Genomic DNA, 12,702 nt, shown 5'->3' on the forward strand with positions numbered 1-12,702 from the left:
TCTGGAATACAGCTTGGAACAAAACAGACGTGTCCTCTGGCAAATTGGTTAATTTGGAGAGATTAAGACAGTCCACTTGATGGGCAACACAATGTTTATTGTCTTAGGAAATTGGATGTTGTAGTGCAGTGAGTTAAGCCATTACTTGAGGTGCTCCTATCTCATAACCAGGTGTCTGGTTCCAGTCCCGGCTGCTTGCTCAGCCTCCGATCCAGCTTCCTCCTGGTACCTTGGAAGGCAGAGGATGATGACTGGAATATTTGGGTCTCTGCCGCCAGGTGGGAGACTCTGGTGTAGTTCTTAGCTCCTGGTTCCAGATGGCTTAGGCATTTAGGGAGTGAATCAGCAGGTGGAAGATATCTCTGTCTGTCTCTCTGTCACTCTGCCTTTCAGGAATGATTTGAGAGCAGGGGCTTAACATTCTCAGATTAACATGCTACTTCATATTATTGTATATGCTGACTTTGGGGTTGGGATGTTTTTAATATAAATATACTGAAATCTTCAAATTTATTTCTTTTAGGGAAAGGTGATTTCGTGTGTGTGTGTGTGTGTGTTGACACATTTCTTTTCAGTTAATAATTATAGAAATCCTATTTTTTAGAATCCAAGTCTGATTTCCCCAATAGCATTTTACAAATATTGGTATAAAGATCTGAAGAGTAATGGCAGATATTATCTGTGAGTGTTCAAAACACATTCACTGTAGCCTTGACTAACTCCATTCTGTGCTGTGCTCATTGTCCCCTGAAGCTAGCATTTCATTAAAATCTTCACTGGTTTCTCCATCTCATGTAGTGAAATTTATTTTCAATTATAAAAGAATTCACTCTTTCTGCATGCTTTACTATGAGCTCTATATAATTAAAAATTTTGCAATTAAGAAAATGGGTACAGCTAAATATTCCCTATTGTTGGTTGTTTACTGTTATCTCCTTTCAAGTTGCCCTTTTTTCTACCCTTTGTCTGCATCCTCTTCTAATTTTACCAACATTCTCTTTCTGGCACCTGCATCTACCTATTAATATAATGATAACCCCACTTGGAATCACTTAGATGCCTGGTCTGTGGCCCAAAGGCAAGGTTTGGAACCTTGGAAGCAACTCTCCAAGATGCAGTTCACTGTTCTTTAACTTCTGTGTGCTCATGGGCAGAGTGAGTGCTTCCAGGCAACAGTCATGCAGAGCACCATGTGCTTGCTGTCGTTCTAACAGGAACCACAGCTAGATCCTTTAATGCAGAACCCAGAAAGCATTAGGAGTTGAGTCTTATCTGCTGTGTAATCTGAAATCACTGGAATAGCACAGAAGCCATTTATTTTTAACTTTGAAAAACATTTTTTATAGCCACATATTCTGTTTTATAAATAACTCTCCAGGGCATGGAACAGAACCTGCCTTTTTAATCTGAGGAACTTTCATGGTGGGGTTCTTCCTGCTTTTCATCGAAAGTTACATGATATATTTAATCTGGTTTTAGTATTTAAATGTGCTTACTGAGTCCTCTGCTTATTGGCTAAGTTTTTTAAACTTAGGTGACCATTATAGCCACAAATTCTAATTTTTTTGTGTGCCTTTATATTTCTGCTATCTTTTTTGTATTTTAGAAGTTTTATTGACAATTTAAATCAAGTTACATCTCTTTTATTGTGCCAGATTCAACAAAAACATTGCATTGAAACTGTTGAGAATTTATATTCTAGTCCATATTTGGACATATTTATGTCACCATAAAAAAGCAACACCTTTCCATACTAATTTGTCATTGATCCATGCCTTTCCTGCTCTAAAAAGACTGTTACTTGATTTGGGAGGAAATTGAAGAACTGGTAGGCTAGAAGAACTTCAGATGTAAGAGAGCAAAGGTAAGGCCACATGTGTCTGTGGCTTATAGAGGGCATAGAAAATTGAGGTTTTCATCGTTAAGTTTTGTTTTCAAGTAAGTATGATAGCCTTCCTGAAAGGTGGCTTGCAGTATGGCAACCCTAACTTGGGTCATCCACCATCATGGGTATCAGTAAAGAGGAATGATTCACAAAGTCAGCTGTGATAATCAAGAATAGTTTTGGAATTCTTGTGACTCAAGCCACATACTAACGGTACTATGATTAGGACATTCTTTTTGGTCAGAGTTGTGTAACTCACAGATGGAATTCTGTTTCTGCAGTGTAGGAGCCTAGGACTGCAGTTAGTGATGACTGTTCTCTGGCCAGGGCACATGTAGGCATGGACTTGTGTGAATCACATGTATTTTTGTCATCTGAGCAAGAAAAGAGGAATCTTTTCAAATACCTGTAGATTTGATACCTTATGTATCTATAGCTTCTAGTATTTCTATTATGTCTCCTCCTCATTTGTCATAATCCTATAGCACTTTCTGCTATTTATTTATTTTTATTTATTTATTATTATTTTTTTTGACAGGCAGAGTGGACAGTGAGAGATAGAGAGAAAGGTCTTCATTTACCATTGGTTCACCCTCCAACGGCCGTTGCGCCCGGTGCACTGCCCTGATCCGAAGCCAAGAGCCAGGTGCTTCTCCAGGTCTCCCATGCGGGTGCATGGCCCAAGCACTTGGGCCATCCTCCACTGCACTCCTGAGCCACAGCAGAGAGATGGACTGGAAGAGGGGCATCTGGGACAGAATCTGGCGCCCCGACCGGGACTAGAACCCTGTGTGCTGGCACCACAGGCAGAAGATTAGCCTATTGAGCTGCGGTGCCGGCCACTTTCTGCTATTTATAAAACTTCCCATAGGGGTGGTGAAGATTTTTTTTAAGATTTATTTTTATTTATTTGAAAGGCAGAGTTAGAGAGGAGGAGAAAGAGAGAGAGAGAGAGAGAGAGAGAGAGAGAGAGAGAGAGAGAGAGAGAGAGAGAGATCTTCTATCTGCTATTTATTCCTCAGATGGCTGTAACAGCCAGGGCTGGGACAGGCCACAGCCAGGAGCCCAGAGCTTCTACCAGGTCTTCCACATGGATGTAGGTGTCGCTCCCCGTCTTTGTGGAGGAACGACACAGGACCCTGCGTTGTTCTTTCGTCTGCTCGGCCCTCCCTGGGTTTGCTGCTGGTTCTTCCCGGGTTGGCTACCGTCCCTTCCACCTCCGTGGAAGGGCGGTTCCCCCTAGCCACTTTCCCCACTTCCGCGGGGGAGCGGCACACCGCCGACCGGCTCTCTCGGGGGCTGCACAGGTGTTCCTCTTAGATGTTCCTGGTGCATGCCGTCTCTCTCCTCCTTTATAGTCCTCTTCCACCAATCCCAACTCTGCTACCCACACGCCGAGTACGCTGCTCTCCTCCAATCAGGAGCAGGTCCTGCTGTTTATTGGTTGAACTGGAGGCAGCTGTGTAGAAGCTGTTTCTCCCTTCTCAGCGCCATATTGTGGGAGAGCAGATGCATAGAATAAGTCTTAATTCCAGTAACTTAGTCTAGTCCGAGTTGCTCCCCACAGTAGGGGTCCAGAGACTTGGACCATCTTTCTCTGCTTTCCCAGGTGCATTAGCAGGGAGCTGGATCAGAACTGGAGCAGCCAGGTCTTGAACTAGCCCCTATGTGGAATGCTAGTGTAGTAGAGGCTTGACCCACTATGCCACAATGCCAGCTCCAGGAGTGAGTGCTTAACCTAGAAGTTAAGACACCTGATTCTTACATCAGAGTACTTGGGTTTGATTCCATGCCCAGTTTCTGACTCTAGCTTCCTGCTAATGTGCACCCTGAGAGGCAGTTGTGATAGCTCAAGTAATTGGTTTTCTGCTATTTTCCTCAGTGATTATATCGTGTTCCTGTCTCTTAGCATCGGCCCCAGCACAGCCCCATCTATTGTGGCCATTTAGGTACTAAACCATATATGAAAGTTCACTCTCTTCCCAAATAAATAAATAAAATTTCCATAATATGCCTTGTTTTATAGGTATTTCTTTTTATTTTATTTTAGATTTATCTTATTTATTTGAAAGAGTTACAAAGAGAGAGAGATCTATCATAAACCAGCTCACTCCCCAAATGACTGCAGTGGCCAGGCCGAAGCCAGAAGCCAAGAACCTCATCTGGATATCCCACACGCGTATAGGAACCCAAGGATTTGGGCTATCTTCTACCTTCCCAGTGCATTGGAAGGGAGCTGGATTGGGAGTGAAGCAGCCAGAACTCAACTCGGTGCCCAAATAGGATGCCTGTGTTGCAGGTGGCAGCTTAACCTGTCATGCCATAGCCCCTATAGGCGTTTATGGGTCTTTGAGGGCCTCTGAGGAGCATTTTTCCTCTGCATTTAACAAGTGCCATTCATCTCAGATGAAATCAGCATGGACTCAGTCTTTGTAGGCACATCCAGTGAATTATCATGACTGACGGTGAATTGGTGAGACTGGATTGCCTCCATTCAAGAGTTTTGAAGGAACTTGAGGATGAAATTGCAGAATTCCTGGCTCAGACGTTTGGCCTTTTATAAATAGCTACTGATTTCAAAGCTTGGTGGGTTGCCAGTGCAAAGCATGGTGCATTGGAAAGGAAGTGGCCTGGTGATCTGAGCTTTCTCGAGTGCATCTGTAACCTGACAAGGCACTGCCACTCAGCACTGCAGAACCTCAGGGCCTTCAACAGAATGTGTTTTGCTGCAAAGTCTGTGATAATTGTCAGCGTCATAGTTAAATCTCATTAAACTGGGTTCTTTGTACACATAAAGGAAAGATTTACTTAAATCACACCATTACCTCACTAATTCTTTGCTTCTATGAATGATATGACATAGAGATTGGATTCTGTTATATTCTTCCCAGAGGTATTGATTTTACTGTTTATTTGTTTGCTTTAGCAGACAACTACTGATCCCAAACTACAAACTCTGTGGTATGAGCAGCAACTAGAATCTTGGTTCAGATGGTTAATCCATTAGCCCGGCTGCTGGAGCTTGCCGTGCATTTTCAGGCTTGGGGGATAGCAGAGATTTGGGCCAAGGTGATACACAAAATATGAGTCTCTTTTTCATTTCCAAGATTTCTCCTCTCCGTTTCAGCTGTTGAGGTAGCCTTGAGTGTGTCTTGCTTTTTCAACAACTCCATGTTGTTAACCTCAGCCTACAGCCCTAACAACAGCAAGTATACCCAGTATTATTTCCTTTTTCCAGGACTGTCTCCTTGCTTTTGGTCACTTTCCAGTGCTTTGAGAGGGTCATTGTGTTATCTGGGGTGAGGCTGGTGCAGGGGAAACTGCTTAGTGACACCAGGAGTAGATGACCACTGGTTTACTTTCAGTACTTTTCTTACTTTCTCACTCTGAGTTTATTTGTTGAATTTGTTGTGTTACCAAGCTCACAGTTAGGATGCTTTTCTTATACTATTTTGGGAAAAATAAAACAAAAACAAAAAAACCAGAAGAATGGGGATAGGGAAGTAGTCATTTATTTTTTTCTCTAGAGTTTGTTCTGCTGACAATAGTTTGGATGAGTGTCCCTGCATCTCTGTTAGAGGCCTTCAAGAGAAATATTGTCACTTAATTATGAGTATGAACATTTTTGAACCCAGATTCCCTTATAGATAATTAGCTTGGTGAACTGGACAGAACTTGATTGGGCTGCAAGAATTCTGTGTGCATAGGTGGACATTGACTTGGCCAAAATTGCCTGCTGCATGCTTTCTTTCCCACTGTAGTCCTGCTTGGTCTTCTGAGATATTGTGGGGCTTGGGGAGAGTTTGGTATTTGGTAAGAACAGGTCCTTGGCCACCGTGGAAGGTGGAGCAATACCCGACTGTCTTACCACATCAGCAATGATATTCCTCCTGGGGGCTTGACCCAGAAAGCCTAGAAGGAGAGATCCAAAGAGAGTGGTGGCCAGTCGCTGGCTATTTATAATCCCTTCCCTGTACTCAACTTCTGCTTATTTTTAACCACACTCTGAAGGCTGATAGGAGGAGGCATTGAGCTCCCCCTAGAGGGTTTAATGTGCCACAAATAGCAGTTTTCACAAAGCAGTGTTGCCGTTTTCTTTGCCAGTGTCTAAATTAATCTGCAAGATTAAAATGAAGATTTGGTAAATGATCTGGACTGATTTCATATCCTGTTTTGTTGAGAATGAATCTTTGTGGCTAGAAATGGCTGGGAGCCTTTTGGGGACACCAGGCTTTGCGTTTGTGCATACCTCATCACTCAGCACTAAAATAAAAGAGTTCTGTGATGAGAGACTGTTCTTCATAAGCTCTTAACGTTTTCATGTGGTGAGTCAGTCATTTAAGCTGACTGAATGGGTGTGAAGAAAGTTGGTGTGTTGGCATCTGATAGAATGGTTAAGAAATCCAGTGTCACTCAAGCAACTCAGTAATTTTATTTTCTCCTTATATTTTTCAGGGTTTCGAAAAAATGATGAAATGAAAGCTATGGATGTGTTGCCAATTCTGAAGGAAAAAGTTGCATACCTTTCAGGTAAACTTTCTAATCTGCTTTATCTTCCTGCTGCGACACAGTGTCAGAGTTTGACATACTATACCAGCTCCTCTGCCACCACATAGAACATTTCATTAGATTTTACCTGCTTTATTGTTATGGCATTTTCCTGACAAGTTGGTGTCTAGTCATAAGTTAGGTAGATTTGGTGATGAAAATGTGTCACTCATTCAGCATTTAGCTATTTTGCACTAATGAGTTAAGTAAAACAATTGGCTTTTAGAATTCAATCATCTTAAGCAAAGATGGTGAACATATGACCGAATATGATTGTGCCCTGCCTCTTGTCCTGTAGTTCCTGTTGCCTCCTCTCTGGGGAGGGGAAGAAGCCTGCTTACCTTTGAGTAAGCCCCTGCTTAGGGGCTGTCTGGTCCTGGGGTTACCAGAACCAATGCATGAACCATAAAGTCCCAGAGGTAGCAACAAAGCTGAGTCCTTACTTCCTTGTAAAACCCACGCGTGGACCCTGTTCCTTTGCAGCACAGACACAGGTAGCCATGGGCTGTGGGGCACCTACCTACCTACTCCTCCTCTGTGCACAGGCACTTGGGTTTAGGCCTCACTTTCGGCTCCCTCCTTTAGAACTCCCACCCACAAGTGCACAAGCACACACAGCTACTGGTATTAATGACACCTTTTGGGCATGAGTCCACTGATTCCAAAACAAAGGTTTACAGAACTTTCCGCTGTGTTTTAGCAGGAAGTAAATCTATAGATTGCCCCATGCTTTTAGACAGTCTTCCTAGATGTGTTTCCCTTGATAAATTTTTATCTCTCTCAGGCGGGCATAATATTACTGATCTGACGCATCCTCTTGAACACATTTCATCTTAATTTGTAACACTGTTAGCTGCTTTTATATGTTTTATATGTCCTTTGGGCATGGGTTACTGGTATATATTTAGGATGTCGTTTCCTAGGTGTTTTGCTAATCTTGATATGCTTCTTGTCCAGCAGTGTTTCTTGGCCCCTAGCAAATAATATTTGATGAATTTGCAGAAGTAAATCTAATTTGCCACACATTTGGAAGGTAACTAGTATAATAGAAGAGTCTAAGAAGTACATGATAAGAAGAAAGTGCTTTAAATTATTGGAAATGCATGGTAAAGATTAAAAAAATAAATAACCTCCTGCCTTATAACATACTGAGTTGTTTTTTGTTTTAAGATTTATTTATTTGAAAGACAGAGTACAGAGAGGCAGAAGCAGAGAGAGACAGATATTCCATCTGCTGATCCACTCACCAAATGGCCACAATGGCCAGAGCTGGGCCCATCTGAAGCTGGGAGCCTGGAGCCTCCTCCGGGTCTCCCACATGGGTGCAGGGGCACCAAGACTTGGGCCATCTTCTACTGCTTTCCCAGGCCACAGCAGAAAGCTAGATTATAAGTGGAGCAGCCAGAACTCAGAACTGGCACTCACATCAGATGCCAGCACTGTAGGTGTGGCTTTACCCAGTACGCCACAGCTTCAGCCTGATACACTGAGTTTTAAAAGTACATTTATTTGTTGTTTTGTAATCATTTACTCGCAAACTGTGTAATATGGACTTGTGTCAATATTGTGAACTCCTGATTTCATGGTTTATGATAAATTTAAAGTTAATATCATTAGAAAGCTCTACTTTTACATATTAGAATTTTCTGTAAGGAAGGCTTAAAAAATGCTGATTCCACATGTTTATCAATTTTTAAAAAAAAGATTTATTTATTTATTTGAAAGAGTTACACAGAGAGGAGAGGCAGAGTAAGAGAAAGGGAGAGAGAAAAAGAGAGAGGTCTTCCATCCGCTGATTGACTCCCCAACTGGCCACAATGGCTGGAGCTGTGCTGATCCAAAGCCAGGAGCCAGGAGCTTCTTCTGGGTCTCCCATGCGGGTGCAGGGGTCCAAGGACTTTGGCCATCTTCCACTGCTTTCCCAGGCCATAGCAGAGAGCTGGATCAGAAGTGGAGCAGCCAGTCTTCAACTGGCGCCCATATGGGATGCTGGCATTGCAGGAGCTGTCACAGCGCCGGTCCTGTTTATCAGTTTTTATTTTAATGTTGGGTCTGTGATGAGAGCACCATTCCTTCCATTTCCTCTTGTGTTTCTAAACCTCTTGTTCTATTTCTTAATGTGAGCACTTGTAGAAGAACACATAAAGAGAAGTGAAGGTTAAATTTGCTATTTTTTATTTGTGTCCATTCTTTTATTAGGCAGTAATACAGGCTTTATTAGCAATAATATTTTAATCTGTCACAACTAAAACTCTCTACATCCTAACTAACCAGAGAAATAAAATCAGTCTTTCACAGTTTTTCATACATCTTTTAAAAACCTTAAATTTTGCAGAGTTAATTAGAGTTGGATACCTTTGATGGGAAGGGAAGTTTTTCAGTTGCTGCAAATTAAAATGCAACTGTTTTAAAATACTAGTAATAGTAGTATTCCACCAGCTGTATTGGCCATGTGATGTGAGTAGATGCTGCCACACTTCTGTTCTCTTGCCTCATTTACCACCAGAATTGGCAAGCTGAATTAGCATGAGCTCATTACTGATTATCTTAGGCTTATTGTTGTCTTCATTAGGAATGGAAAAGGAGGGAAAAAACATAAAATTAAGAAGAAATTGATTACATGGGTTTTTTTTTGAAAAAAGTTATGAAGAAATTCATTATTTGGTTTTTTTTTGAGAGGTAATTTTTAACCTCTGACTCCATTTTTCTTTGTCTTTATTATTAAGATATAATTCACATAACATAGAATCTGCCTTTGCAGAATGTGTTGACTGAGTGGATTTTAGCATATTTACAAGGTTGCACAGCCATCACTCCTAATTCCAGAATGCTTCATTACCTGTCAGAGAACCCCATACCTGCTCCCCCTTCCCCCAGCCCAGGAAACCACTAATGCGCTTTCTGCTCTGACCTCATTTAGAGAACACTGGGGTACCTTTAGAAAGCTCTCCATGGGAATGGCTTGTAGTAATTAAATCTGAGTGGAATAGCAGATCAAAAGATTCGTGATTCTAAGAGATATCTGTTAGGTGAAGATGTCTTAAAAAAACAGAATTGCTTCAATTTAATATTACTAATCCTTTGTTCCACCTCTAGGTATTTTAAAAAGTAATCTTTGCAGTTAAGATAACAACAGACTAATTCTTCCATTTAGTATGCATTGGATGAGGTTAGATGGCACCTCTGACGCCATGATTGAAGCCAGAGGATGCTATGGTTTGAATGTGTCTTCTCCTGTGTGAACCTCTGGGATGGTGGTGAGGATTGGAGCTGTTAAGGGGTGGTTGGGTGATGAGGGCTCTTCTATTGTGAAGGGCATTAAGCTGCTTTAAAGGAGCTTCACACTGCCCTTTCTTCCGTGTGAGAAGGACACTGCATTCTTGTCTTCTCTCTGGAGGATGCAAGCCTCCCTAGGGAATGGAGCCTGCCAGTGCCTTGACCTTGCGCTTCCAGCCTCCAGCACCATGGCAAATACATTATCCAATCTGTGGTATCCTGTTACGGCAGCATGAATGGGCTAAGAGGGTCAGTAATACAAGTGTCCTGAGGTTTGCATTCAATAGCAGTTGTATATAATGTCCACTACTACATGTGGTCCTATGCTACAAAGGTTTGGGTCAGACAGAACTCCAAAACAACCACCAGAATTCAGAACACTGTCATTTTTGGGAAACAGTTTTTGGAGGCACATTTGAGCATGCAGAAGGAAAGAGAGCATTGTGAGGATTTCCTTAGCCCTAGCTCACTTTAGAAGTCTTGGTTCTTCTACCCTCCTGCTTACTCTTCTTTGCTCTGGATAATTTTGAAGTAAATTCCAGATCCTATGCCATTTCTTTTATAAGTATTTGGAATATATCTCAAAAAGATTTAAAAAAAAACTCACAATACCATTAACAGTACCAAGATATTGTGTAGTGGCTCTTTAATATCATAAAAAGCCAGTCAATATTCACATTTCACTACTTAGCTCTCTCTTTTTTTAAAAACAGGTTATCATTGCACTTGATTGAGATGGTTGATAAGTCTCTTTTTTCCCCAAAGAAACCTTTTATTTAATGAATACAAATTTCATAAGTACAACTTTAGGAATATAGTTATTCTTCCCACCATACCCACCCTGTCATCCATACTTCCACCTTTCTTCCTCCCTCCCTCTCCCTTTCCCAGTCCCATTTTCCATTAAGATTCATTTTCAATAACTTTGTGCATAGAAGACCAACTCTATACTAAGCAAAGATTTCAACATTTTACACACATACATACATACCCCACTTATTTGAGAACAAGTTGTACAGTTAACTCTCATAATACTACTCATTAAGGACAGAGGTCCTGCATGGGAAATTAGTGCACAGTGACTCTTGTTAATTTAACAATTAACACTCTTATGTATGATGTCAGTGGTCTTCCAAGGCTCTTGACATGAGCTGCCTAGGCAATGGAAGCCTTTTGAATCCACAAACTCCATCAGTATTTAGACAAGGCCGTAAGCAAAGTGGTAGTTCTCTCTTCCCTTCAGAGAAAAGTACATCCTTCTTTGATGGCCACTTCCTTCCACTGGGGTCTCACTCACAGAGATCTTTCATGTAGGACATTTTTTTTGCTGCAGTGTCTTGGCTTTCCATGCCTGAAATGCGCTCATGGGCTTTTCAGCCAGACCAGGGAGACTTAAAGGATTCTGAGGTCAGAGTGCTACTTAAAGTGATTGTCATTCTGTAAGTCTGCTGTGTGGACTGTTTCCCAGGTTAGAACATTGTCTCCTTTTAAATTCTATATATTATTATTACCAGACGCTTGATCCTATTTATATCATCACTTTAACACTTAATCCTATCTATATATTCACTTTAACACTTAAGATGGCATTTTTACCACCAAGCTTAATGGGATTTAGGGTCCCATGGAAAGTTTTTAATCTGCACACTTAGAAGTAAGTTTGGGGCTGGCGCTGTGGTGTAGCAGGTGAGGCAGCCATCTGCAATACTGGCATCCCATATGGGCGCCGGTTCGAGTCCCGCCAGCTCCACTTCCAATCCAGCTCTCTGCTATGGCCTGGGAAAGCAGTGGAAGATGACCCAAGTTGTTGGGCCCCTGCATGCATGTGGGAGACCCAGACGAAGCTCCTAGCTTTGGATCAGTGCAGCTGCAGCTGTTGTGGCTATCTGGGGAGTGAACCAGAGGATGGAAGACCTCCCTCTTTCTCTCTGCCTCTGCGTCTCTGTAACTCTGCCTTTCAAATAAATAAATAAATATTTTTTTTAAAAAGAAGTCTGTAAGAATGTATGCAGAACTATACAGCTTTACAGTCGACTCTTCCTCCTTGCTGTTGTTAGATGAGGAAGCCAATTATTTTCTGTAGATTACCCTATGTTCTGATTTTTACTGTTTATGTCCCTGGGTGGTCATTTAACATGCACTGAGTAGCTCCTGAACACTCTTAAAGTTTGATCAGACTGGGCTTAACTTCCAGGGAATGGGGTAGAGTATGAATGGGCAGTGTTTTTTGCCTCTGGCGGGGAGTGTTACTGGGAGAGTCTGGCTGTCTTTTTTTACCACATGAAGCAGTTACTCATGGTCATTGCTCAGATCTGGTATTTTATTAGGGCTGTAAAATGGTGATAATCTATTTATATCCTTTTTCTGTCATTTATTGACTTGGGTATTTGATGGAGAAAAATGCCCCCTTCTCACTTCCTTAGTTACTCTGAGAATACGGTTAGTGTAGGCAAAGCAAGATAACTGATGTACTCTTATCCTTTACAGACCAGTGAAAAGTGACCACTAAGTTTTTTTTTTAATATATCATTTAAAACTCATGCTTTTAAATATATCTAAAGTGTTTTGATTCATTGCACACTTTTTTCTCTTTGGAGATTAAGATTTTTCTGATCTCTGGCCAATGAACACTTCTTCAAATTGGTTCCTGAGTCCTTTGGGGCACCATAGTAATCCAACTTCCTTGTTTGCTGTTGTGACAAAATATTTCAGGACTATAGTTTATGTGTCCTGCTCCCTATCTGAAACCAGCATTTCTGTAAAAAAAAAAAGTGAGGAACTTTTTTTCTGCCATAGGCTGTTTGGATATTTATAATATCATTTGTAGGCGATATAAAATTATCAACTTAAAAAATTATCTGGCTGTAGATTTATTGAATTTCAAGGACTGCCTGTGGTTTCCCTGGTGGGACCAGACCAGATGATTTTGTGGGCCTTATATGGCCTGGAGGCTGGATGTTCCCCAGCCCTGCTCTAAAGAGACCTGGTTCTTT

At 41.5% G+C, this 12,702-nt stretch overlaps 1 protein-coding gene across 6 annotated transcripts in view; it reads left to right on the forward strand.

The window, feature by feature from the left end:
- The window catches only part of TRIO (trio Rho guanine nucleotide exchange factor), a 373,294-nt gene that overhangs the window by 122,519 nt on the left and 238,073 nt on the right, over window positions 1-12,702 (forward strand). For all 6 annotated transcript variants that reach the window (XM_070056594.1, XM_070056595.1, XM_070056597.1 and 3 more), the window contains exon 2: window positions 6,341-6,415. In XM_070056594.1, the coding sequence (XP_069912695.1) occupies window positions 6,341-6,415 (75 nt within the window). The remainder of the gene's footprint in view (window positions 1-6,340; window positions 6,416-12,702) is intronic.

Source organism: Oryctolagus cuniculus, chromosome 14 (assembly GCF_964237555.1).
Source record: "Oryctolagus cuniculus chromosome 14, mOryCun1.1, whole genome shotgun sequence".
Classification (NCBI taxonomy): domain Eukaryota; kingdom Metazoa; phylum Chordata; class Mammalia; order Lagomorpha; family Leporidae; genus Oryctolagus; species Oryctolagus cuniculus.